Source organism: Chenopodium album, chromosome 17 (genome assembly GCF_948465745.1).
Source record: "Chenopodium album chromosome 17, dcCheAlbu1.1, whole genome shotgun sequence".
Taxonomy (NCBI): Eukaryota; Viridiplantae; Streptophyta; class Magnoliopsida; order Caryophyllales; family Amaranthaceae; genus Chenopodium; species Chenopodium album.
The window spans coordinates 2,366,140-2,393,866 of NC_137850.1; the positions used below are offsets into that span (position 1 = coordinate 2,366,140).

Here is a 27,727-nt window from a genome sequence, read left to right on the forward strand (position 1 = left end):
TACCAACCCCCAAGAAACCACCACCACTACCAACCCAACGAAGCCCACCTATACAAAACCCACTTGCCCACGAAACCCATGCCACCAGCCCCACGAAACCCAGGAACCACCTCGACGAAATCCTACCCCCACGAAAAACAAAACCCTGGAAATCTAACCCACCGTTCTCACAAAATCCCCCATAGATTCGACGGAAACCACTGCGAAATCATCACCACCAATTGAACAAACCCATGACGAATTGAATTTCTTGAAAGTTGAAGAAAGAGAAAGAAGATTTCAAATCCATGAAATCCACTACAAATTTTTTGAAAGGTGAAGAGAGCGAAAAAAGATCTAAAAAAGATGAAGAGAGATAATGATATTGAAAGAGGAGAGAGAAAATATAGTGGAAGATGAAGATGAAGATGAAGATGAATGAAGATGAAGATGAAGATGAATGAAGATGGTTTTGGGTTTCTTGAGTTGAAGATGAAGAGTTGATGAATGTTGGTTAGGGTGAAAATTGGGTGAGAAATTAGTGATTAATTAAATCTGATTATAGTTAGTAAATTGTGTGTTAATTTTTTAAATGAGGGTAAAATTGATATTTGACTAGTTTTTATTTACTAAAAGAGGAAAGAAATTTTTTGGTTGCACATAATGTTTAATGGACAAAAATAGTAAAAGTTGCACATAACTATTAACGGAGGTAGTACTATAGATTAACAGTTCTAATTTGTACTTCCTCGGGTTTTTTTTTTTTATTTTTTTTTTATAGCTGTAACACTTCTCTTTTCATGCTTGCTGCGATGCATGATTTCAAACGTTAATATTTTTAATTACCAATTCAATATGTAAAAATTATAAACAATTGATATTAAAATAACATAAATCGAGACAAATTTAACAAGATCCCACGTGACTATATTATCACTTAGGTATAAATTATCAAACTAATCAAAGTAAAATACATCAATAGTGTTAAAATCAAACTATTACAATTATAAAAAAAAAAAAATAAATAAAACGAAGAAGTATCAAGGGAGTATTCCATACTCCACTATCAAGACTCCAAGAGACAAGTGACCGGGAACATAAAAGGGAAGAAGAAGGTGAGTTCACTATTCATTGTTTACCGTATGTCGGCTTTTTTCTGAAATATTTTTTTTTCGTTTCATTTTATAAAAGAAAATAAAAAAAAATAGAAATTGCCAAGTCAGCAAAACGCCGCACAAACCTCAACCAAAAACCTTTCTTCCAACTTCAATATCAAATCAAATCCAAATTTCTCCAAAAACGTCGAAAATATGGAATTGAATGAAGAAGAACAACAACTTCGGCGTCGAAAATTGGAAGAAGCTCTTGAAGTCAAATCTCTCCGTCGAATTATCAGCGCTTATATCAAGTATTCTTTTTTTTTTTTTTTTTTTTGAATTAGCATTTATTCGATATTATTTGTTATTTTTATTTAGTTATATATTTACTTATCTAATTAATTAGTATATGTTTCTTTTGATTATTTTCGTTTTACAATAAGATTACAATATATAACTAAATGAGTTGATTTAATTTCTGTTGAGGAGTATTTGTAATTTATATTGTGTAGATTATGTTTTGGAAAATATGATGCTATTTGCAAGCAGAATAGTGTAGTGTAACTGCCTTTTTTTTTTTTTTTTTTTTTTTTAATTTTAACTGTGTAAATCACTAAATCGTTATGATATTAAGGTGGTTAATTATAATAAGTGTTTATGTTTAATGGAGTTGTACAAGATTTGATTTTTTTGAATTTTGATTTAACTGTCTTAACATTGTTACTGTTTTTATTTATTTATTTTTTAATTATTGAAAATGGTATAGGGGCATATATAATTGTCACATATAATTGGGATGTGACTGAGTACATTCGACTTCCGCCTCGTTGATTGTTGGCATTGGAATGATGTTGATGTTTGCTTACAATGATATCAATTTCAGCAATGCACCAAAAATTAACACAATGAATGTTAAGTCCTTAATTTGGTATATTGTTGAAATTGAGAGCTAATTCGACATTTGGAGACTAAAATTTTCCACTTTTTATCGCTTGGGAAAGGAAACAAGCAATTTTTTTTTTGCATTGTTTACTCACCAATGGGAAGACCCTTCTCTTTCAGAAACTTAAACCAGATATTATAATCACCTACTTTCTTGATTGATATGTCAATGGTAATGTAAGTGTTGAACCTAAGGAGGAAAGGGAAATAAAGGATCTATTTTGGTGGGATGATGTGAATGTTCAATTTTTAATTGGTGTTATTTGAGGCTCTTAAGTCTTCAGTTGAAGAAGTAAAAAACATGTCTCTTCAAGTTCTTCATAATTGATCAACTTCTGGGATTTAATTAGGCAGGAGAATGTTGAATACGAGGTAATAAGTAGGAAATATTTGATTAATTGGTATCTTAAAGTTGTGGGTTTTTGGGATGTACAATGGTTTTGTTGAAGAAGCACTTATGATTGAATTGCTTAATTGATTAAAGGGTGAAAAGTTACAAGTCTTTATCCTCAAATGTGTACTTAATTACTGATCTTGATATCATTGTACTAGGGTTACATCAGTTACGTGTGGTGTGGCTTGGGTTGTTTGTTTGCTAGAGAGTGGTAACTTCGTCTATGGCTTCCTTTGCCTCTTGTTTGTTGGCTTTGTTGTGCTTCTTTTCTCTCAGTTTTAGCTGAAAACAGCTTCTGAATTAACTTAGTGTACTGCTGACATTTACACAGCTATCCAGATGCAGCTGAAGATGACATTAAGCGATGTGAAAGTTCTTTTAGAAAGCTTTCACCTGCACATAAGGTATTCTACTCATCTAAGATTTTGAAGTGATGGTTTTCTTGTTGAGGTCATTTGTGTAACATTCCTTGGTTTCAAATTCTCAAAACTATGTACACCTTGTAGAATGTAGGCCTTAGGTTAGATTTTTCATCAATTGGATTGTCTAGTGGCTTATGTTCATGGTTGGTGCATCTTCATTGTAATCTATCTTCTCTAATCTGAATTTTGATAGTTAGCCAATGGAAATAATTGCAAATATCTCCAAGGTGGCACACCTTTGCAATTTTGAAAACTTTCATGGTTCCGAGTCAAATATAGCAACAGAACTGGACCAAAGTTTTCCCTTTGATCTTGAAAACTGTAATCTGGTCAAACTTTTATGAACCAAGGCAGTTAATCATCGTACAAGTGTATAACTAGACATATTATTCTGAAAAATTACTCTGCAATGCCTTGTGCTGGGTTAGGGCACTTCTCAATTTCTTGACAAAATATGAAAAGTAGTTAGGTAGTGGGCCTCGTGGTTGGATCAGCAAATAGCGGTGTTGGGATGTAATATGCTCTGTACATAATTGTGCATGAGACATAATCAGTGCTGAATCACATAGATTTAATTGGCTTGGGCCTTCTGCCTTGCTACTAAAACTTCTAGGTTTGTACGAGGGGCCAGGGCTAGCTCTCCCCCAGGAAGATCTGTCATTGCACTATCCTTCCATTCTTTGTCTAACAAGATTAGGAACATAGTCTGTCATTTGAGTATAAAACTTCTTTGTCACACCTGTTGGAACTCTATGAGGGATAGGTAGTACTAGGGGTACTAAATAGACAAAGCCAAATGATAGTAATTTGTCATGCTAGCATGAAGTGCTGTTTGACTAACCTAAAGCTTACAGAGATTTCATGGACATGGGGTCCAAAATCACTTCGTTTGAGGCTTCATGTTAAAAGAACCCATTAATTAGTAAGGAGAAAGTCTAAAATGTGTCTTTGCTAAAGTTGAGATGATTGATTGATATTTGCGTCCAAATTCACGCTAATTTGGGTTGTTAATTTGTTATATAGTATAGTAGGTATACGATATACCAGTCAATCCCTACCCACAAAAAAAAGTGTGAATCTTTTATGAACTAGCATAACTGGATTTTAAAATCATTTGCAAACATATGTGTAAACATCTGTCAAGAAGTTATTCTGTTTATAGACTTTTGATATGTGAACATTCTAGTGATTATTGTGAAGTCAACTCTGGATGTGACTAATATTATTATGATTGGGACTTTTGATATGTGACAATCCCCTATCCCTTCCTACAGAAAGTGTTGCATCAACTTAGCTGTGTTCTTTTGACATCTTTTGTGAGTATTAAGTGGTTTTTTTTGGTGCAATGTGAGTAAGTGATGATAGTTCATTCTTACTACTTTTTTCAGTCACTATCAAAATGTATAAAGCAATTGTTTTCTGTAAAAAAGGTATCTAATACTTCCCCTGTTCCAAATTAGGTGATTCATTTCTTTTATCACGTTTGCCAATGCATAAGTTCAATCGACAATTTGGAATGGAGGGAGTACGATATGAAAAGAGTAATTTATGATCATTGAAATTTTAAAATTTAACCGATTCTAACCTCGCCAATATTTAATACTTTTTTACAGACTCTTCTTTCGCACTTGCCATCGAAATTCCAGAGTTTGAGAAGGTAATGATGATCATCTTCTTCCAGCATCCAAATGCGTTTGGACAAAATAGGAGTAGCTGCTCTAGCTTTTGAGGATTCTGGTAGTCATGATTTTATAGTTTCTTATATTTCCGAAGCATTAGTAAAATTTATGCTTGGAATCTACTTTTGTTCACCCCATATCTCTTTGGCTGGAAAAGAAGAAAGATTTTTCCACCATGTATCAACCAGCTTTCTTTTAGCTGAATGCAATTAACTTATAGACTGATTTTGTGGTCTGGGGAAACTTTGGCGAAATTTCTTGTTATGTCTTTATTTTATAAGGTTTTTGAATCTATATGTAATTGCTTTGAGTTTGTAAATCTGCAGCTTTTCTTTAAGGCTGCTCTTAAAAGTTGTTCGTGTGCACAATGTATACTGGTCGGGAAATATTTTCATCCCAAAGACAGGGTTTGCTGGTGTCATTGATTTGATTTAATCTTGAGTATCGCTGAGGTCAATTAAAAACACTTCTCAAAGCTCACTGAGTCAGAATATTCCTTAAATTCTACTTGATTGATATGGGTCAGCTCATGAGCTTTGGCTCACCTTATTCTTCAGCGGACTGGTGTTCTGTAAACAATCTGAAAATAACAAGCTAGAGGATAAGAGGACCAAAATCTTAAAAGCTTTGCTCCTAGTCCAGACAGTCAAGTTCTCGGAATTGATCATGGCACATAGCTTTAGGCGATTAGTTGTTATTTATGTATTAATTTTCATTTTATCCAGCTTGTAGATGTGATAGGATGGGTATTTTATATTGAATAAAAGAGTGTGAGGCCCTTATTTTTTAGTAGTGATAAGTGAGCGATATAAAATCTCTGGGGACCTTATTAAATGGAAGTGTAAAGGGTAACGTGGGACAGAGGGGATACTTCTGTATGGGAGTACTAATATTAGTTTTATGTATTGATTTTTAATTGGTGGTCGGAGTAAGAAAACTTTGATCTCCAGAAGTTAAAAGTAATTCCATAGGAGAAGGTGTGAAAATGTTCTTAAATACACCAGTCTACAGGATACTGAGCTTCAAGTTTAACTGCTACTTGACTAACTGGGGCTTGGAGTAGCTCACAAGTTGGCTTCACTTATTAACACTAGTCATCTAGTTCTTGCATATGATGTTCACAGTGGGAGCATAAAATGCCTCGGGTTTATAGCGAAATGGCTGAGAACATTTCAAGATTTCAAGTTTTTCAGCATTGTTATTCAGACACTTTTACAGGAGCTTGCCATGCCACGTTGTGTCTGTGGTCATTTTTTCATTTTTGTGGCTCTTGTAATCTGCTTTATGATATTCTCAGACTTCGTCACTTGTGCATCAGTTATAATCTATTTGCCTTGTTGCAGGTGTATATCGGTGAATACATTTTTTATTTTAAACATGCTTCAGGTAATGTGCATATTCACCCCTATTCCTTTTTTGCTTCATTTTGTCTCAGCACTTTCTATTCTCTTTTGAAGTTGTTGATATCGTGCTGATCTACTGTAACTTCTTCATTGCAGGCCTTTGAGCCTCCACTAGATATGAGCATGGATGTAGATAATTGTGAAGATCAGCATCTTGAATGTTGCCCAGATGAGCACCATCATCGTCATGATGGGAGTTCCTTGGACAGTCATCACAGCTTGACTGGAATGGCGAGATCAGCAAAAGACCCAGCAGTTTGTAATACAGAAAATGATCACATGCCATCAGCTAGAGGAACCACAGATACTGAGGTCGCTACAAATGCCATTGGTGGTCAGGAAAGCGAAGGACAACTTAAATCGGTTGAATCAAATGGCAATGTAAGTTTACCCAATAACTGTCTACATAATGTATATTTTTTTTTATGTTTTGAACATTTATTCAAGTTGTTTATCTTATTATTCTTGTCACCTCTTTGAAATCTCGGTCAAGTCTTCCTTGTGATAAAAGGTAGCAAGCCTCTCCATTGCATTCCTATTTTCCCTGTCAGTTTATGTGTAGTATTTATTCTTTTCAATTATCTGCAAATTGTTTGTATATGTGGTGGGTGATATAAACTCCTTGTAGCTACTATCATCACAACCTGTAAAGCACCATCATTTACGAGGGTTAAAACCATGTCCATGAGCTAGGCTAGCTGTGTTTTGCAACTTTTAAGTTGCGCTTTCTCTTTCATATTGAAACCAAATCCACAACATACAAAATTTTCCATGGTTTCCTTGGCTTTTTTTTTTTTTTTTTTTTCCTGGCAATATCTCTTGGCATTAATCTTCACTCTTTGGTTAACTTGACTTGTTAGTCTTGCATTGTGGCTAGTTCTGTGGTTCAACAACTGATTGGACCGATCTTCAGTCCCATTCTTTCTGACAGGTGTCTGGAACAAAAAAACAAAAATCACATTAAAAATCCCCAAATTCATTTTCGAAGGTTATGACGCATGTTTGAACCAAAAAACAAAAAAATAAAAAAATAAAAAAAATCCCTAGTATACAAGTGTTGAAACATAGTGGGCTGGTATAATGCTGTGTCTGCAGAGGCGACTGTAGCTGCACTTCCATGTGTTTTATTCCGTCTTCTGGCACACTGCCTGCGTTCTCTCTATGTTAAATGTTCAAGGCTTAACCTTTTCTTTTCTCAATTTCATAATTTAGTCAGGAAAGAACATGCAACAGTCAGTGAGTCCATTTTTGTCTTTCTTTTTCTGGAGAGAAAAGGAGAACCTTATAGAATGAGAGAAACACAAGAACAAAGATGCTCTTAGATGCAGTCGGATCTAGGCTTTTATAGGTGCTAGGTCACTGTCATCCATCGATCCAAGAGGTGGATTTTGTGGAGGATGAATTTAGGGTTTAAAGAAACTTGTTATATCACATTTTTTTTCCTTTACATTTTAAAAATTAAGTTACAATTTCAATTAGATTTATTGAGAGTACTCATAAATATAATGAATATAGGTTACTATTATGGACTAAATATAGGATTGAATTAATAAAAGCAATGGCGGATTCAGAAATTTTCCCTTAGGGGTTTGAACTCTCGAAGTTATCTAACATCACATAAGATAACTTAAATTAGTAAATTGATGTATATAATATGGAGTAAAATACATCTACAAAACAAAAGCATGATTGTGTAAAATAATATATACGATAATAAAAAAAAATGAAAAAAAATTATAAAATTAATAGGCTAATATGTAAAATGTCAAGTAAAAAATAAACAAAAAGCTAAGTATGATAGTTTTAAAATAAAAAATATACATATTCTTTGATATTAATGAAAAGTTAGAAACAATAATACAAAGCAAATGAAACAAAAGATAAACAAAAGTTAGTAACGTACTCTAACAGGCTACTAGGCTAGTGACTATAGTAGTGAGTAACCAAGAGAAAAAAAAAACAATAAAATGTTTGGTATGGGAATTGGTCCGCATTCCCCCACACCAAGTTGGAAAGTTTTCAATTCATGCACTTGACCACTAAACCGTGGAGATGTATATGAAATATTATAGCTTTCATTTTTCTTTTAACCCCTTTTTTTCCTGGGTCACGTGACCCACCTTGAACAAGGCTGGATCCGCCACTGCTTAGATGATTAAACGTAACGTCAGATTAACGCATTGTTGAGTGTGCTGTATACAATTCTTGAAACCTATTGCAGCTAAAATCCAAAGTGAATTTAACCAGACCAATATAGCATACAAAAACCCCAGATACAACTGAAATGTCATGAGATTTTTATTTTTAAGAACTTAAGCTTCAGCTTTTGTGGAATATACCTTGGGATGACAAAAGGAACACATCTTCATGGAACCTTTTTTCCTATCTGCGTCTGTGTCTTCCTACTGAAAACCTCTGGAATTTTTGTGGAATCAGCAAAGGACTGACTGAAAGTCCTCTAACTGCAACCAAGCTGCTCAAGGTGTGTCAAGAAATTGGGTCCATTTGAAGGGGTTGCTCAGCATGCTAAGAGAAGGGTATGCAGGAAGGAGATGGTCACTACTACCCCTTGCAGGCATAGCACATATGTATTAGAAATATGCTCATTATCACTCTCTCGGTTTCGATATTGAACTTTTCTCTGTTTACTTTAAAAAGGTCCCTTGCAACAGTTGTAAGGCCAACTTTTTCTACTACATTTGTTGATAAGGTGGATATTGTATCGAAGCTGCTCTCTTGCAGGTTTACTATTCTGCTATTTGCATTTCTTTGTTGCTTATATGCTGGTGACAATTGCTACAATTTTCTGCAGGCATCGTCATCTTCTTGTGATTGGTTGAATTCATCGTTGCAATTGAATGTGCCACTAGTTGATGTTGACAAGGTATTTTTATTAGTTAAATTCATTATATTGATGCCAGATGGTTGTGAACCTTGTTTGTTGAAGCTAAATGTTTGTTTGTGTCTTTAGAAAATATAATGTATTCTGATATGTCTTAGGATTTATGAAGCAAAAATAGCGATTAAAGTTCTGAGGACCATTCTAAAAGGCCGTTCCTCCCATCTACATTTTGTTGGCGTCAAAGCGACAAGCAATCATATTGCAACCTAACTGACCACTTCTATTTTTGGTTATCAAAAATGAGTTATAGCTAGAACCACCAATTGATCCATTTGTATGACTGACCTCCGTGATTCTATCCTTGCATACAATCAATCAATCAATCAATCAATCAAAGCCTTAATCCCAAAAGTGGGGTCGGCTAACATGAACCAAATTTGATTATTCCGTGTAGTCATCAACATAAATCTTTCTCCTCCATCCCTTACGAAATTACAAATTTGATTATTCCGTGTATCCTTGCATACAAAATTACAAATTTAACACCTTGATGGTTGTCCCATATCAAATCTGGAATATGCTTTTATCCAATTTTGTCTGGTTTTATGAATGCATATAGAATGAAACCTTGAGTTATTCTAATTAATTTGCTTATAAAAATTATGATGTAAGTGAAAAGTTTATTGAAATTTGAAAATTATGTTTTAATAATTAGAAAATAACCAATCTTTTTAATTCAGCAAATGAAAAAATATATTTTGAAGCTGAAGGAGCTTGTTTTTTTTCTACAATCTACATCCTCATCCTCTGGGATTCTTTGTTTCCTTTAGAAAGGACTTTAGGAAGTTAATTTATTTACGTGTGATTGAGAATTATACTTGTAAAATTTTGATGCTAGTAAAATTTTGTGATAAAACACTTATGTGAGTAGGTGAGATGGTTATTCTCCCAACCTGCGATTCTAGATTGGTATAATGTTTGTTCCATTTGATCAAATTGTTTATTTTAGGTTCGACTCTAAATTAACACCCAGGTTTTATGAAGCCCATTTGCTCTAATGAAATCTTATCAGTGATTTCTGTAGGAGAGCTAAGCATCATTAGAGAGAGAAATGGGAAGGTGTTGTGGGGTATGAGGGAGGAACTAACACACATATAAGGGTCATGTTGGCCTTTATTTGATGGCCTCTATGGGCTCTAAGCCTGATGGGTGAAACCCGACTTGAGTTTACTCAATTTCCTGGTGTTGTTCGAGTTTGGTGATTTTTGGGGTTTAGATCATAAATTTGTGCTCATAACCCTAATTGTTTGGTTTGGGTGATTTTGAGTAATCATGCAATCGAGAATTATTTTTGTAAAGGCTTGATGTAGGTTTGTGCTATTGAATATTGCATCTGATGTATGCAAATGTAGGCTACATATCTAACTCTGAAAGATAAGCGAGTTGGCAGAATATCAAACTGTGAGTCGTAGTTTGATTTTTATGTTGAAATAGCTCCTATTAAAGAAAATATGCGTGAATGCGTGATACTTGTGTTGTGCTTGAGGGATTGGATGTAAGATGAAGTTTATAGACTGTAGCTCAACCACGTGGTCAAAACTTAGCTTTCTCCTGGGTCCTGGCCTACTGGTTTGGTTGAAGGCTGCAAATAAGATTGCCTTCCTTTTTGCTGGGCTTTCGCTGAATTGAATCTTTCTAGCGGAATTCTGTTGCTACTGGATATTGTTTTGATGTTAATTTCTTTCCCCATTTTTTGTACTTTTACTTTTTCTTATGCGGGTTATATCATTATTATATAGCAGTCTTCCCGCCCTACTAATTCCTATTATAATTATCTGGAGATTACTTTAAAGTTCATTAAGCTACTTGTATTTCTTATGAATATCATTTCACTTCTTTTTTTTTTTTCTTAAAGGTTCGCTGCGTCATAAGAAATATAGTTAGAGATTGGGGAGCAGAGGTATGTTCTCCTTTCTTGATTTTTCCATTGTCTTTTTCGTGGATGCTTCCCTCTGCATACTAACCTGTCATGTGTAAAAGGGGCAAGTGGAGCGTGATCAATGCTATCTGCCCATTCTTGAGGAGCTTGAGGGATTGTTTCCCAAGCGCAGTAAGGAAAGGTAAGATACCTTACAGCTTGAGCTATTTTTTGCTGATGAGGTGCAACTTTTTATACTAGTACATTTAATTTGTACGGCCTTTGTTATGAGTAGAATTGCTAGGTTTTGCATATTCTACGTTCAAACATATTTGTTTGTTGTATTTGGCATTAACCTTTTTCCTAATTGCCGGTCTGCTTACAGTCCTCCTTGCTGCCTGGTACCTGGTGCTGGACTTGGGAGATTGGCATTGGACATTTCACGACTTGGTCTGTAGAAGTTCTATAGTTCCTCAAATTTGTAATATGTAAAGTTGTCACTGACATGATTGGATGAATGTGTAACAGGCTTTGTATGCCAGGGTAATGAATTTTCATACTATATGATGATATGCTCCAGCTTTATTCTCAACCAGTAAGTTTCCATTGTAATTTTTATTTTTTGTTCCAGCTTCGTTGACACAGGTTTACATTTAATTACACTTATATTATGCGTGGCCTTCATTTCAGCTCTCAATCTGTTGGTGAATGGACTATATACCCTTGGATCCATAGCAATTGCAATTCGATTTCAGACGAGGACCAACTTCGTCCTGTTTCTATTCCCGACATTCTTCCTGCTAGGTAATGTTTAAAATTACAAATCTATCAGTCAACATTACCATCTTCATCCCTATCATCATATTCAATATATTAGTTCTTAACAAAATTGTTCCACTGAAAAGTTTTGGAGATTTGTAATCTTGTTTTTGACCTGATTTTATTCAGAAAAGTTATCTATGTTGCGTCTAACTGATGCTGTTTTTGGTTCAAATGTTGTGCTTGACTTTTGAGTAAACAGCGTAGGAATAACTGAAGGTTTTTCCATGTGTGGCGGGGACTTTGTTGAAGTGTATAGTGATCCAGGTCAAGAAGGTAACTGAAATACTGTTTTACTTCTTAAGTTATTGGTCATATTTGTGTTTTTAGGTTCAAACCTTGTCAATTTTGACCATTACCTTTGATCCATATGTATGTTTAAGAAGAAACTATATAAACCTTCAAAGTGTTAATATAGCATGGTAACTCAATGCATAGTATGGCATATTGATTGACTGATTTTGCATTAAAGAGAGGTTTTTGTTAGGAGTTTTTGAGAAATTGTTCCCTTACACCTTGGCGACTTTTTTGTGGCAGCAACTTTGTCCTTTGTACTATATGCTATAACTTGTACTACGTAGTTTAGTTTTTAATTTTATTATTACAATTATAATTATTTATTATTATATATAAAACCCGGGAACCCGTCTCTCTCTATCAGCTCGAGTTCACTCTTCTTTGCATCAGCTTGGGTTTTACTAACAATCTCTTTCCTGGCATACCTGTTTTTATACACCGTATCTTTTTTTATTTGTTGGGGGGGGGGGGGATCCCTATGTATCAAGCGATAAGCAATAACCCTATTTACAAGAAAACGTTTTAAGGACCCCTAACCAAAGGCTGGGTGTTCTACGAGCTAGACTCTGAAGAATAACCCTTTTTACCGGAAAATACCTTAACCAAAGGCTGGGCGTTTTACAAGCTAGACTCAGGATTTTTGCTCAGGCCAAGCCCAAACCTAAACATAGGGGAGTGCCAATCCAAATACAAAGTTACAACAGGTCTTCAACCCCTGGAAGTTTGCCATACTTCCCAAAAAAATGATTGACCCTTATGCTAGCACTAATTATCATTATTCATCATGCCAAATACATACTATCAGATTATGAATTGTCTAATCATATTATCCATTTCTTGAAGTTTTCTTGGGAATAGTACTCCCAACTCCTTGTAGTGTTTACTTGAAATACTCAGCAACAAACCCCACAGTAGGCACTCTTTGCTTGTACAAAGCTTCATTTTCGCTTTAATAGACAAAATAGACACAACAGCTACTTTGGTAAGACGTAAGAGGCATAAATTTCTTGAATCTCACCATTCATTCTCTGGTCACCACCACTTCCATAGTCTTTGAAGATCATATCCAGTGTAACTGACTTGTAACAATGTCTTACATGCAGAACATAGGGTAGCTCAGTTGAACAGTTTTCCCGCTGCCCACTGATATTTTATTACTTCTCACGTCCCTAAAAGATTGCCCCATTTTCTGTTTAGTTACCATGGCTGCTACAATCTCTCTACTTTATTCCATACCCCCAGATGCCAAAGGACAGAACTGCTTACTAGTTCAACACAACTCTTGAGTAAAAGGAGGGAAATGAGGAAGTCTTTTAGGGACAGATGGAAGTTTTTATGCTCAAGTTGAATTATGGTTGTTTCACCGGAAAAAAGGAAAAAAGTTAATTGAAGTTGAGAAACTAAGCCATGTGACATTCAACATTTTGGTAATATCTTATATGCTATCCTGTATTACGACTCTTGATTGCTTGCTTTTTTTTTTTTGCAGGAATCTGGGATGCTGTAGTGACGTGCTTTTTCATTGACACAGCTCATAACATTGTAGAGTACATTGAAATAATATGGAAAATCCTCAAAGATGGAGGGGTGAGGCTCCAGCTATTTTCCTTTGTCTTTTTATTTCACATTTCTTATTCAACACCTTTGATTGAGTTGATGCTGAAATAGGTGTGGATTAATCTTGGGCCACTGCTTTATCATTTTGCGGATACATATGGGCAAAATGTAAGCTTGACATTCTATTCTTGTTTTGATATATGCACCTGTCTCCTATGCATGTATGATTGTCAATATGCGTAAATAAATCACCATCTCCCCAATCTTTCACCCCTTCTCCAGGAGATGTCCATAGAATTAAGTTTAGAAGACGTGAAGAAGGTGGCTTTCCACTATGGATTTACTTTAGAGGTTAGCTTAAAAAAAGTTCTCCTTTCCTATTTTTGCATCAATCAATATCTAGTAACATAATTTCTTTGTTTAAATGTACAGAAGGAAAGTACTATCTCGACGACATATACAACAAATGCTCGGTCTATGATGCAGGTAACATTTACAGTGTGATATGTATAAAGTCCGGCTATTTGTCTAGCAGTTAGGAAACTGTCGGTGCAATGTCAATAATCCCTATATCCAAATCTTAATATACCTTTTTTTAAAAAAAAAAAAATTAAAATTGTATACTTTCGACTCTTAAGGGGTACATTTGGTGCATTTCATTACTGTGGATCGTGTAGGGGCACAACTGTATGGAGACTATTAGAGTAAACTAATCTCATACTTGAATTTGGGCAGAACCGGTATTTCGCAGCATTCTGGACCATGAGAAAGAAATCTGCAAACAAGTCTAGCGCGACACCTGATGAATGATCAACTTTGTTTCAGAAGGGCATGCTGCTTATTCTGGGCTCAAAAAGAACGCGATCACCTTACAAGCACCTAGTCTCCCATTTAGCAGCAAATCATTTCCATCACCAGTCTAAAAGATGGAAAAATTTGCTGCAATGTTCAATATACGTATATGTTATTTATTGCTGTGAAGTTATTGTTTGTGGATCAAGTGATCCACATTGTTGATCAGTGGCCCATGGCCCGGGGCTTTAAATCCGATGGGCCCTGTTTTTGGCTCCATTCCTTCTTGAGTATCAATGGCATATTTAGTAATTTTTTCTTTGTAAGAGAATTTAACTATTTTGTACTATAATGTTGTCCTTGAAACTTATTATTAGTTCAACAATCATCGTTTGTATTTTAAATTATTGAAAACTTTCAAAAAAAAATAAAAAATAAATAAATAATAAGAAAAAAAAAAACAAAGAATTAATTTTGTAAAATACTAAGTTTAAACTTAAAGGAGAGAAAAAAATGATTGTAAATTTGCTTTTTTTCTCCTCTGACACCTTTACTCGTATTGATACTTGGTATACTTCGTATGTCAAATTAATCAATATGAATTTTGAGTATGGCTTCTTATTAATGAAATGATCTTCCCTCAAAAAAAAAAAAAAAAAAAAAAAAAAAAATTGAGCTTTTTTTAACATCTATACTTATATATTAAAAGGCGTTCCTAAAATTGTTTATGTACCACGTCATTCCCCTCTCATAGCATTGTGACACATCATCACTTAATGACACGTCATTACCAATTAACAAATCATTCCAACTATTATTAAAAAGCTTTTAATGGGTTTCGAACACTAGACCTCAAAGAAACTAATCTAGTTCCTTACCATCTTAGCCAATAACAATTGATGTCATCTACACATATAAATATAAGTATAAATGACATCCATAAATTAAAAAGGAAATACAAGATAAGCAGTTTGGAAAAAAAAAAAAAAAAAAAACAAAAAAGAGGAATAAAATCAACATTTCACAAACAATAGTGTTAAAAAATATCTTTCAATACTCTTTATCAATTAGTAACATAATTTTTAACATTTATGCATAAAATACATAATCGATGATAATATATTTTATTTTGTCAAAAATAATGATAATATATTTCATAAATAAACAATTTAATCAAAGTGGTAACCTGGTGAAACGCCGGGCCGCACACTATTATTAATTAAATAACGTTAGTTTCACAGTAAATTTCTGAGTGAATAGCGTAACGATCAATGATAAAATAAATCATAAAATCAGTAAATTAAAATCTAGACGTAAGCCCTCTTCACTTCAACTGACAAAATAATACTGCGTAGTAATAATGTAAAAATTAATTTTCAACAGTCACTAGTACTTACGTGGTATAAAATTCAGTTTTAATAAGTATAACTTATTTCAAACAATAAAATTAATTCAGTTTTAATCATTCAATAACAACAATGTCAGTTGAATATAAATTAGTGTAGTGAAAACAAAATTGTTTACACTTAAACCTTGTGGCCCAATTGTTGGCATTAAAATGTGGTTGTTGGATAAATGTAATACACATTTGGAGGGACTATCATATTCCAAATTTAACTAGTTATTGATTAAAATTGTTTCAAAACTTTATTGTATAAATTTATTGATTTAGATTATAGATGCATACTATCAATGTACTTGTTACTATAAATGCATGCTTATTAAATTCATGATTGTCATTTATTATTTTGTTCATTGTTTTGGGATAGCAATGCTCATCTGGCAAATTGGCAATGCAATGTCGAGCTAGAGATCTAATGAATGTATACAACTGTGGTAGTACGACATTATTAATTGGAGTAATTGTTACATATATGGAATCCAAGGTTTGGGTTGGGTTCTTTCCTAGTAAGCATTAAAGGTGTCGATTCGGGTGTTCGGGTTGGATTCGATGAGGTTAGATCGGGTCGTGTTTATTTTTCAATTTGAGTCATGCAAAATTATATTATTGTATCTACGCTATTCAAAATCTTAATCGATTTTTTTTCAGTCATCTTATCGAATGCCCTGGGACGTTTGCTGACTTATGTCTTAATTAATTAATTATGGAGTATTAAGTCATATAATTAGTCTTGCATTTATTCATACTAGCTACCCCGTTTCTAAACATTTGACTCACTTAAGGTATACTCATGCTTTTAGAAAATTTGGGAATTTGTGAGTATGTGTAGCTAGAAAAATAAAGTTGATAGAATAAGAGAGAATGTAAAGGGTAGCTGGATTAGTGGATGTACGTAAAATGTGGGTTTATATAACATGTGAATATAGAGTGCTAACTATTCACAATGTTTTCACTTGTATGAACTTATTTGATCTACTAAACAAATCTAAATTTTTTTTTTTTTTTTAATCTGAACTAATCTTATTGAAACTTATTAACCCTTGCTTGAATTTAATTTATAGAAAGGGCCAGGAACAAGAACTAACATAAGTCATACTCCCTCCGTCTCTTAATATAAAGCCCCTTTTCTCTTTATTATGTGAGTAATAAATGCTAAAAAGAGGCTTTGTATTAAGGGACGGAGGGAGTAGTAAGAAATAGTGAGGTAAGATGTGTAGGTAGTAAAAGAAATTTGTCAATAACCAAACAAAGTAAAATTAAGTTTTAACATTTTAAAACACTCCAAAATTAAACAAAAAGTTTTAACTTTTGGAAACGGATGAAGTACATATATGAAGTACTCCGTATGTTTCATGTCCTAAACTCCTAATCAACCACAAAGGCATCACAAACTACAAATGAGAAATGTTTCAAAAAAAAAAAAAAAAAAAAAAAGGTAAAACTATGTGTAGCCCTTAGGGCAATATATAAACATTAAATATACTCTTGAAAATTATATGAAATATAAAATTAGGAATTCAGGACAAAAACACGCATGAATTAGTTTAATTGTATACTCTGAGAAAGGATTATTTAAGTAGTATTATTGCATTTACATTAATTACATACATAAATTTACACACTCTGCATGTGTTGTGGTTGAATGTGCAGGTCTTCTCTGCTGTATATTCGAAGCACATTTATTATGTAAATTGAATTTAATTTTGGTGGGAAGTTGGTGCATATAAATGTTGATCGTTGATGCTCAGAATTCAAACATGTCATTTGAAATAAATAGAGATGGTTCCTATCTCATTTATGGGAATTTAATGCTATTAACCATGATTTTGTTTGGTTTCTTTCATAACATTTGCATGATCTAGCTAGCTTGTCACAATGTTTCCCTTTGTTTAATTGTTTGTCTTTTTTGGAGTTAGTATATGTATTTTCGTCTTTGCACTCTATTAAGGTTAAGTTATTATCTAGTGTAACTAAATCCGGCAAAAGTGACTTTGTGGAATGTGTTCGAAATTATGGATCAAGACCTAAATTTGACTTAAACTGAAGTTGATCGAGGTAGAACTAAACTTGAACATAATCATGAATTGATTGATTATCATATCATAATTATCTAATCGATAAATGACCTGAACATGACCCAAATTAAATCGAGTACCCAAAATAAATCTAATCAAAATAAATCGAGTAAGAGATCGGACATATGCATAGCAACAATTGTATCGTTTATATTAAATAACTCAAAAGAGATTATCGTTTTGTCTCCTTTTTAACCAATGCCTGCATCACCTTAAGTTATGGTAATTCAAATGCTACATTATAATTAATTTCTTAAGTAAATCTTGAAGGAGATTGGACGTGATTTGAAGAAAAGAATGACAAGTTTTTGAGAGCGGAGCAATTAATTTGAAGGCTGAAATTTAATGTATACAATTAATCTTAGCTTGCAATGTTCATTTTGAATAAGACAATAATTAAATGAATATAAAGGGAGTAAAAATATCTACACCTTATTAGGAATCTAGGACAATATTCAATCCTTAATTTTTCCATGCTCAATATTAGCTTAATTACTAATTTATTTACGCATAGAAGGTTCCAAAAAATTAAAATACTACCTCCATTACAGGTTATGTGCAACGATTAGACATTTTCCTTCTCTGCTTTATGTCAAATCGTTGCACATAACCTGTAACGGAGGTAGTAATATAAAGTTCAAAATGAGGGATTAATTTTTTTTTTTTGTTTTGCACTATTAATCCCTATTGTTTCCATGCTTCACTAATTACTCTAAATATTCGAAAATGATTATCACATATAGAATATAAAATGTACAAAGTATGTATTTCATTATATTAAATTACTATTATAACTTTAAACTCATTATATCAATAGTGTAGAAATAGAGAACAAAATAATAAGCCAAGAAACAACAATTTTATCTAAGCATCAAACTCATCATAGATTCATTGTGCTAATAACGTTACACCAAGTCTTTTGATTAATCTCAACATAACAAAACAACACATGCTTACATATCACTCATTTAAACTATGACAATTTAACATAACGATGATATATATATATATAACTAGTAATTAATAATAAAGTATGTCATCGGACCATTTGATTAATTATATAGAAGACGTACACATGCATGCAACGATAATTTAATCAAGGTTTGAGCTTCTTCTCATTGGCAAGCTTGAAGAGCTTGGCTTGAGCGGCGGCAACCTTATCGGAGGCAAGGGAAGCAAGGAAGGAGTCCTTGACTTGCTTGGTGGAGAGGGCGAAATTTTTCGACGCCATGGAGTTGAGGAAGGAGGCAGTGCCCTCCCTGTAAAGGGAACCATACCCATCATTTCTAGGGTTGTTTAGCATTTCTTGTAGACTTGTTGCTGAGCTTAGTCCTGGTAATGTTGTCACACCAAATACTCCACCTGCTGTTGCCCACCATCCTAGTACCCCAAATACCAACCCTGGGTGACTTCCCCAATAACTGCATCATCGTCACATTTTTCATTATTAACAAGTAATATTACATTGATATTTAAGTAATTACTGATATGATTATATATGTTACATACTAATAATAATAATGTTTGCGATATATGTTGATGACCTACAATAATCAATCAACTATGTAATTAATTACAATAAGTTTCTTTATTTTATAACTCTTGCTTATTAAGTGTGGGCACGTGTCTCCATTATGTTACACGTATGAATGTACGACTACTGCTATTTATTGTTTGCTATATAATTTTATGTACAAACATTTATTCAGATTCTAATATAATGTACGCTTCAATGAATTTAAAATGTACATTAACTAGCTCTCCGTATTATATTTAAGGCATTAATTAATAAATCATCACAACTTTCCTCATTAATATGCAAAAAATTAAAAAGGAATTTATACAAAAATGTTAAAATTAAGGTCAATTAAGTTAAGGGGGACTTACGTGCATGGGAAGGGTGGTGTGGTAGGATCAAAAGGCATAGGAGGAGTGTTAGGATCAGGAAGATAAGGTGGCGTCGGAACGATTGGCGTTACCGGAGGCGAAGGCACCAAAGGAGAGCTTGGAGTTGTTGGAGGATAATACCCTCCACTTCCACTACCACCACTTCTAGGAGGTGTAGTTGGCACCAAAGGCGAAGGCGGTGTGACTATGACGGGTGTTGGAGTCGTTGGGGTTGGCGGGTAGTATCCTCCGCTACCACCGCTAGTAGGCGGTGGTGACGGACATGCACACCCGCCTCCGCTAGGAGGGTTAGAGGGTGTGTGTTTAGGTGGATGGTATGATCCTCCACTTCCTCCTTTGCTTGGAGGTGTTATCGGTGTCGGTGTTGGTGATGGGTAGTAGCCACCGCTTCCACCACTGCCGCTGCCACCGTGTGATGGTGGTGTACGGCAATTACTTTGACTGCCGGAGGAGGGTGATCCATGGGATTTGTGATTGTGGGATGATCCATGGTGGCTAGGGTTGCTATGAACACCTACATATATACAATAATAATAATAATAATAATGTTATATCATCATCATCAATAACATGTACATAGTTATTACTCCCTATTGTTTTTAAGATTTCTTTCTATTTTGACTTTTTAGAGACAATCACCATCCAAATAAAAATAACTTTTAGATCGACATAAAATAAAGGAGCTGCATTAGTCATATGAATCATGCATTATTTAATTATATAATTTATACATGATACATTGTTACTTTCAAAATAAAAATCAAAATCTGAACCAAAGTATGCATGTATCTTAGTTCTTAAGCTAGATTTATGTACCACTAGAAATGACTTTATTACAAATAAAAACAAACCAACATATATATTGCTTCTTTTTAAAGGGGGGATTCTAGAAAAAAGTTTACAACCTTTTTAAAATTATGGATAGTTTAATAAATGTTGTGAGGAATCCAACCAAAACGTAGCACAATAACCAAGTCATTTAACTTTTTTGGACCAATTGAAAACTGAAAGTCAAACCTTCTATTTCATACGAGTATTGTTTTTATTTTTGGCTGATTTCATTTCAGCTTAGGCGAATTATTAGACTAGTTGTTTAGAAAAGTGTTTGAAATCCTACTCTCTTTGTTCAGAATTAATCTTTTCGTTAATAACGTATGTGGATGGAGTGAAATTCAAGCTAGTAAGATATTAACTACTAATTTCAGACAGTGTAATTATTTATTTGGACAAAAATAAATTAAAATGAGAACTTATAATTGACAAACAACTACTTTATATGTCATATCAACCTCTAATTAGTAATACCACTATATAATATTATAAAGCAAAATCATGCATGTACCTTTAAAAAAACACTTGAATTAAAATTGTCCATCTCTGTCAAACATACATAAAACCTAGTATAGTAAAGACATACACATGAACAAAAAAAAAATTTAAATTTAAAAGATATAGAAAATGAGGTACCTGAAGAAGGGGTTGTTGGCACATGTGGGTCATTAGGAGTGTAGTAATTCTTTTCATTTCCAAAATTATTATCATTATTATTAATAATACTTGAATAAACAGGAATTACTAGGTTATTAGTGGAAACCATTAGCAAAACCACCCACAAAATCATACTTTTCTCTTTGTTCCTCCCCATTTAATTAATTTTTTTTTCTATCCCAAAAAAAAAAAAAAAAAAAAATCAAAAAAAAAGAGAGGAGATTTTTGAGAAGTATAGAAGATGTGAATTGAATGAAAGATGTGAGAAAAAGTGGAAGATTTTAAAGAAAAAAAGGAGGGGATGTGCATTGAGCTAGCTAGGGTTATGGTGAATAAATACAAGCAGGTAGAAGAGTGAGTATTATGTATGGTTAGTTGATGTGTTGCAGGTTGCATTTATATTTCTCATTTATTGATATCTCTTTAATTTCATCTTTGCATGCATTTTGTACAATATTTTTCGACCTTCAATTTATGTATGTATCTTAGATATAATATTGAAATTATGATGATAACCTCGTCTATGTGATAGGTATGGGTGTCCGATAATCTCAAGGTTTTAACGTGTATCATTCCCGCTCTCAATATCAATTTAACTGTCACGTCATACGTATTTGTGCATGTTTTACTATAGCATTAAATCTTTAATTGTGTGATGAAAAAATGTTTGTTATAATATGCGGACATGAGGTTTTAAATAACATTAGTATCTACCTATGATTATCTATATGGATATTTTATGACTCTAAGCAAATGTACTTTATTTGGATGGGAGCATTATCAAAAAAATGATGATGATTTTGTCTATAAAATGTTATATTAAGGAAATCCAATAATTTTACGAGTTCATTAATTTAAAACACTACTCCTTAAATATTTCACAAAAGTTCCAAAATCAACCCCAATATCAACGTATGTCACTTATTTATTTGGTTGTGAAAATAAAAACACTTAGGGTTCGCTTGATATTGTAGTGGTTTTCTGTTTTTTGGTTTTTTGTTTTTTAAAAGTATATGATATATGTCTCATAATGAATCAAAAATTATTTAAACTTATTAAAATCAGATAATTTTGAAAACTGACAATAGAAAAGTGAAAACACCTTTTTTTTGTTTCCTGTTTTTGGTTTTCAAAAAAATAAGAAACTGAAAACCAAACATGATGCCAAACAAGCCCTTATTTATTTATTTATTTATGTTTTTTTTTTTTTTGTAATCAATTTGTGTGTATCTTAATTCTTAAAAAGAAGTATAGAAAAAAAGGGTCATGCATATGCCGTGCATGGTGCAGCTGTGTGGCGTTAAAACTCCCGCAGTCTTAAATTAATTGCCACAAAAAGCTTTTGCAAAGTTTACAAGACATAACTTTTGACATCAAACATCTAAAGTGCATATTGCTTGATGAAAACTATATAAAAAGTTAATACGTTAAAAATAAACAATTGTAATGAATTCACTAAGAAAACACGTCATTATTTTTTTTTATCTTTATAGATTCATGAGAATTATGTGATAAAAAGAATTATCGAATTTAATTTGACTGTAAATAACCTGTAACACTAATCTAGAAATGAAGGGAGTATCAACACGTAAAAAGACTAAAATGGAATGGAGCCCTTTATAAAAAAAAAAAAAAATGGAAATAAATTGGGGATATGAATACCCTTGTTACCCATTTTGATATTTATTATTTCCAAATTTACTATACTTGCAGGTTGCTGCATATGTTAAGAAAGAAAAATAAGTGAGTACTTGTACACTTCTAGCTCTTGGCATTATTTTTAATGCTTTAAATTAGGGCTCAGAGAAAATGTGTACAGCTTTCATGTTGACTCTTCTTTGGACTTTTGTCAAACTATTTAATGTTACAGACTCGGCTTTACAGCATGGTCTTCAGATCTCATCAAGTTTACATATTTTTTTTTTATTTATTTATTTATTATTTTTAAAATTAGCCATTAGATCAATACGATTTACAAATGGCTGGCCGGCTTTTATTTAGACGTGTCGTATACAGACTATCAATGTTAATCATTCGGCTAAGATCTTATTGACATTAATTAGCATTATATCGTGAAGAACTTGTGACATTTTATTCTTTTATAAAAATGTTATTTAACATTTTTTTAGGAGGGTGATCAATTGGGAATTATTACATATATAAATTTTCTCCTAAGCTCTTCTTTGAAGACATGAAGATAGCTAGCAGTTGTGATATATACTTTCTCATCATATCAGAGTGCCTTTTAATTTAATCGGTATTTTAAGTTGTTAGTGCTTGCATAACTTATAGAGTCAATTAGTCTAGTTAATAGAGGTAAAAGTATGTAAGAAGTAGTTTTCTCTTGGTGTAGGTTTTTGATTTTGCTAGCAAATCAATGTGAGCAAGGGCTGAGGGGTATATATGTACGTCCAAGTGTCCAACCCTTCTTATAGGAAGTTCAATTATTTTCCAGAAGTTTACTAACGCTCTATCCGTGATGTAGTTGCAACGTTTTGCAATCAAATTAAGTAGAATAATTATGCTTATATAGTTTAATTGTTCTATAATATTTAGTCCTTGCTAGTATCATTTTTAAGGTTTTTTTTAATTATTAATATCTGGTTATGCGTTGGATTAATTATATTACTATTATCCTTAGGATTTTAATAATAATTGTGTAGTATCATGTTTAAGATGTTTTGATTTGCTTGTTAAGTTGCTTCCTATATCATTGTGTACGTTTATTTGTTATTATGATCACCCATGTTTTAATCAAGATTTATAATTATATTGAAATCGCCCTTAATAAAATAATTTGGACAATCAGTTCAGGTTTCCAATAGTCTTTTTGCTAAATTCAATTGATCTTGATTTAGTCATATTTTTGTGTGCATTACTATTAAGCTGACTAATTAGCATAGTTAATTAGTTTGGAGCAAATTGAACCTTTAATTTGTTTGTATGTATTTTGGGTTGCAATTATACATGTCACTATAAGAATCTAGTAGAGGCTAATACGGGCAAAATTGTCTCCCGGACTCATTTTCGTACCATCATACCTGTATCCTCTAGTCGTATTTTGTGACCATATGGAGTTATCAATAATTCAATCTCAAGAATTGTGAATGGGGTATAACTAGGGTTGTTCATCGGTCCAAGACCGGACCGGACTGAAAATTAGAATTTTAAGAACCGAAAACCGGGCCGATTAAGCTAGGACCGAAAGAATCGGTCCAAAACCCGGACCGGACCGCTTTGGACCGATTTAAGAATTTTTTTAAAAAGAATACTATATTTTTAATATAGTTATGGAAAACACGAAAAAAGTAAAGGAAAAATTATATTTTAATGTCATTTTTATGTCTTTTTTTGTATGTTTAGTACAAAAAAACTTATAAAGTTAAAGTTTTCTAAGCTTATTAAGGATAATTTTAAACATTATTTAAGGTTTCACGCATATTTTTAACTAAAAAATCTGTCCGATCCAAGATCGGTTTTTATAGGGTTTTGGACAGGACATGACCGAAGACTGGAAAAATGAATTTCAAGACCCAAAGACCGGGCCGATTAATTCGGTCCAGTCCGATTATAAAACCCTTTATAATCTGGTTAATTTATGCATTGATAATTGATTGTTGTCCTTCATCCCGAAATATTATTTATTGGTGAACCTATACTCTAGGCTTTTATTTATTGATTTCTCTCTACTTTTATTCTCCTTAGTTTAATTCTCTTCACAACAATTTGGTTACTTATTTCTTGATAATTAAGATTGTAATAATTTATTAGGAATAAAAGAACATTGTTTCCCTGTGGATTCGACCCTACTTCCCTATCTATTTATTTTAGGGCTTGTTTGGTATCATTTTTGGTTTTCAGTTTCCTGTTTTTTTGAAAACCAAAAACCAAAAACAGGAAACAAGAAAAAGGTGTTTTCACTTTTTTGTTGTCAGTTTTCAAAATTATCATGATTTTAATAAATTAAAATAATTTTTGATTCATTATGGGGCATATATCATATACTTTTATAAAACAAAAAACCAAAAAATAGAAAACCACAAAAATGTCAAACAAACCCTAAGTTAATAGTTTTAGAAATTACTTTTGATTAGGTGATACGACTTTAGCCTGTCACTTAACACTCCAACATTATGGAGTAACAATCATTTTTTTTAATTATTAAAGATATTGTTTTTTTTCAAGCAATCACTAAAAAAAATGAGTAACTTGCGGCTTCAATTTACAAACTTAATCAGATTAAAAATGCGGGTATTAGTTGACTTAATAGGGTACATAATTGATATTTATTCAATTATTATACATACCCTAAATTCCAGGGGTAACGACAAAAGGAATATAGGAAATTTGGAATTCGTTGAATTCTGCCTGAATGAATGCAACAAACACGTCTTTGTGAATTATCTAATTACATTAATTAGTCAAATAATTGTGTTTACAAGGTATTGGTATCATATGGACATGCCCATTTTACACCCCTTTCTAAGGGTGCACATATATCTCGATGCATCCGGGTATATGTACGAATTTGTACCCACCTCGAGAAAAAAATAAATAAGAACTAATTTGTATATGTATATTCTACTGTACTTTAGGAGAAACTCGTAATGGCATTCCTTGAGAAGGGAGAGGAAGCGGATCCATAACAATAGGCTCATTTGGTTGAACCAAAGACCAATTATAATTAGTCACAGCCAAATGCACGAAGATGAGAATATTCATCTTAGCCAATTGGTAGCCCGCACATACCCTTGGACCTCCTCCAAATGCAACAAATATATAAGGTGATATGGGCTCTTCGAATCTGTTTGGATCAAATTTCATGGGATCTTTAAAATAATCTTCACTAAAATGCGTCCCGTAAGTTGTCCACAATACCTACATTAAATCAAGAGGAGAAGTTTTAGTTTCACTTTTCAAATCCATACTTATTAAAAATGTCAAACACATAGGTCGAGTCAAATTGGGTCAGAGTCTTTGTTGCAAGACTTGGTATTAACATCTCAAATTGATGAGTTAATTGAAGTACATTTAAATTGGATGTGGTATAGATCGATTTTTCAGTGCCATTTGGCTCAAATGAAGTTTAAGGTACATGAATTGTTTTGAGGTTAACCAAGTTCGAGGTCCTGAAATCATGTTTAAGATCCTAAAATTTCAAATGGAGTTATACACTACTTAATACGCGATAATAATGTAAAGGTTGTAAATGAATACATTGTTTTGTTTGGTTAGAAAGAACAAACCTTCCATCCTTGAGGAATTATGAATCCATCGAACTCTATATCCGAAGTGGCTCTTCTAAAAGACCCGAAAATTGGAGGAAAAAGGCGTACGCTTTCACGGGCTACTTGCCATGTATAATTCATCTTCATAACATCCTCCATTGTCAAATCTTCACCTTCCTTTGTTTTGTTGGTGCTAATATTAGAATGCTCTGCCATTGAGAAGAATACAAAAATGTTAATAACTTAAATCATTTGATGAGTAATGAGACTTCTTGACAATATGACAACTTTATTGTTATACAATAATCATAAAGCGCACAGAAAAACATAAATAGATAACCAAAGACGTTCATCAATTGAACCGCTATATAAATACTTTAATTTTTACTTTTACGTGATTCAGGGTGATTAAAAATGTTGTATACAATGCACTTATTCACTCGCTATGTGAAAATATAGTGACATACCTTGAAGCAAAGAGGAATAGCAACTTTGGTGTTGAGCCAACATCTTGAAAGTCATAGCAATTGCAAAAGAGGAAGTATCATGAGCAGCAAAGATGAGCAGAACTATGTTATCAACAACTTCAACCTCTGTGATCTCGCCTCGAATCATGGCACTCACTAATCTCGACAGCAAAGTTCGTGTTTCTTCAGCTGCTGTTTGTTCTTCTTCTATGACTTTCCTCTTTTGCCTCACTAATTTAACCAATATCTTCTCAATCTCAGCTCTTGCTCGTTTCGCTCTCCAAAAACTCGTTCCTGGAAGATTCACTAGAGGTGAGAAAATCCCTTCTAGGACCTTCTCAAAGCACTCGAACAGCTCCTCCTCCGCTTCCATCTCCAACTGACACTCACACATTATTCTGAAGGACAAAAATTTCGCGGTTTTATATAATGAAATAATCCTTTCTTCTTGGGGTTTATCGCCCCAATTCTTAACCAAATGTGCCTTGACAACTTTACAAATCTTAGGAACCAAACCTTCTAGTCCCTTGTTACTTAAACAACTAGTCAAAATCGATCGAACAACACGGTGTTGTTCTCCTGACTTCTCCATAATAGAGTTCTTTCCCATGAGCTGAACTGATGATGCAGGCCAAGAACTGACAACGAGCTTAAACTCGTTCGATAGGAAGAATCTGTTGGCTTCAGCGCCGTTTACTATGACAGTCGGACTCCCCATCAACCTTGTCTTGAACGTCTTTCCATGAGCTTTGATCCTTGGAGCAATGAAGTCTTCGAAAAGTCTGTTCTTCTGTAGGGCTCTGTAGAAATCCAGGGTCTCGCCGATCCAGGGGATCCCCATCTCCCCTGGTGGCATCAGTTTCTCATAAGCCCTCGCTTTTCTACGATGCTTTCGTAGCATAAACAGAACTAGAATGCCAATCAATGATGCTAGAAATGTATGCAGAAGGCCTGTTACGGCTAAATTGATGTAGTCAGCCATATAATCAGGAACTGGTGCAATATTATGTTTGTAAGA

General features: G+C 33.2%; 3 protein-coding genes across 3 annotated transcripts; 1 reads left to right on the forward strand and 2 right to left on the reverse strand.

Moving 5' to 3' along the window:
• Positions 1 to 1,121: 1,121 nt before the first annotated feature.
• LOC145589371 (uncharacterized) lies at positions 1,122 to 14,517 on the forward strand. The gene is made up of 17 exons (XM_081645910.1): positions 1,122 to 1,387; positions 2,744 to 2,816; positions 4,448 to 4,491; positions 5,857 to 5,899; positions 6,013 to 6,297; positions 8,729 to 8,800; positions 10,674 to 10,718; positions 10,799 to 10,878; positions 11,062 to 11,126; positions 11,205 to 11,271; positions 11,367 to 11,480; positions 11,698 to 11,771; positions 13,282 to 13,379; positions 13,461 to 13,517; positions 13,632 to 13,700; positions 13,782 to 13,835; positions 14,085 to 14,517. Exons 1-17 carry the CDS (start codon positions 1,290 to 1,292, stop codon positions 14,157 to 14,159), a joined length of 1,413 nt encoding a protein of 470 aa, XP_081502036.1. The 5' UTR covers positions 1,122 to 1,289; the 3' UTR covers positions 14,160 to 14,517.
• A 3,979-nt stretch (positions 14,518 to 18,496) lies between these two features.
• LOC145587373 (uncharacterized) lies at positions 18,497 to 21,307 on the reverse strand. The gene is made up of 3 exons (XM_081644107.1): positions 20,994 to 21,307; positions 19,506 to 20,040; positions 18,497 to 19,039 (listed from the first exon to the last, which is right to left on the reverse strand). Exons 1-3 carry the CDS (start codon positions 21,169 to 21,171, stop codon positions 18,715 to 18,717), a joined length of 1,038 nt encoding a protein of 345 aa, XP_081500233.1. The 5' UTR covers positions 21,172 to 21,307; the 3' UTR covers positions 18,497 to 18,714.
• Positions 21,308 to 25,338: 4,031 nt separating this feature from the next.
• Positions 25,339 to 27,727, reverse strand: LOC145587374 (taxadiene 5-alpha hydroxylase-like). The gene is made up of 3 exons (XM_081644108.1): positions 26,710 to 27,727; positions 26,261 to 26,451; positions 25,339 to 25,892 (listed from the first exon to the last, which is right to left on the reverse strand). Exons 1-3 carry the CDS (start codon positions 27,689 to 27,691, stop codon positions 25,596 to 25,598), a joined length of 1,470 nt encoding a protein of 489 aa, XP_081500234.1. The 5' UTR covers positions 27,692 to 27,727; the 3' UTR covers positions 25,339 to 25,595.

Excerpts from the sequence above, each read along its gene's own strand:
- LOC145589371 (XM_081645910.1), top strand. The coding sequence starts at position 1,290 with ATGGAATTGAATGAAGAAGAACAACAACTTCGGCGTCGAAAATTGGAA. Across the intron at positions 11,772-13,281 it reads TAGTGATCCAGGTCAAGAAG|GAATCTGGGATGCTGTAGTG; the intron begins GTAACTGAAATA and ends TTTTTTTTGCAG. Across the intron at positions 13,836-14,084 it reads ATGCTCGGTCTATGATGCAG|AACCGGTATTTCGCAGCATT; the intron begins GTAACATTTACA and ends GAATTTGGGCAG.
- LOC145587373 (XM_081644107.1), bottom strand. The coding sequence starts at position 21,171 with ATGGGGAGGAACAAAGAGAAAAGTATGATTTTGTGGGTGGTTTTGCTA. Across the intron at positions 20,041-20,993 it reads GCCAACAACCCCTTCTTCAG|GTGTTCATAGCAACCCTAGC; the intron begins GTACCTCATTTT and ends GTATATATGTAG. Across the intron at positions 19,040-19,505 it reads ACACCACCCTTCCCATGCAC|TTATTGGGGAAGTCACCCAG; the intron begins GTAAGTCCCCCT and ends ACGATGATGCAG.
- LOC145587374 (XM_081644108.1), bottom strand. The coding sequence starts at position 27,691 with ATGGCTGACTACATCAATTTAGCCGTAACAGGCCTTCTGCATACATTT. Across the intron at positions 26,452-26,709 it reads CTATTCCTCTTTGCTTCAAG|AGCATTCTAATATTAGCACC; the intron begins GTATGTCACTAT and ends TCTCAATGGCAG. Across the intron at positions 25,893-26,260 it reads TAATTCCTCAAGGATGGAAG|GTATTGTGGACAACTTACGG; the intron begins GTTTGTTCTTTC and ends GATTTAATGTAG.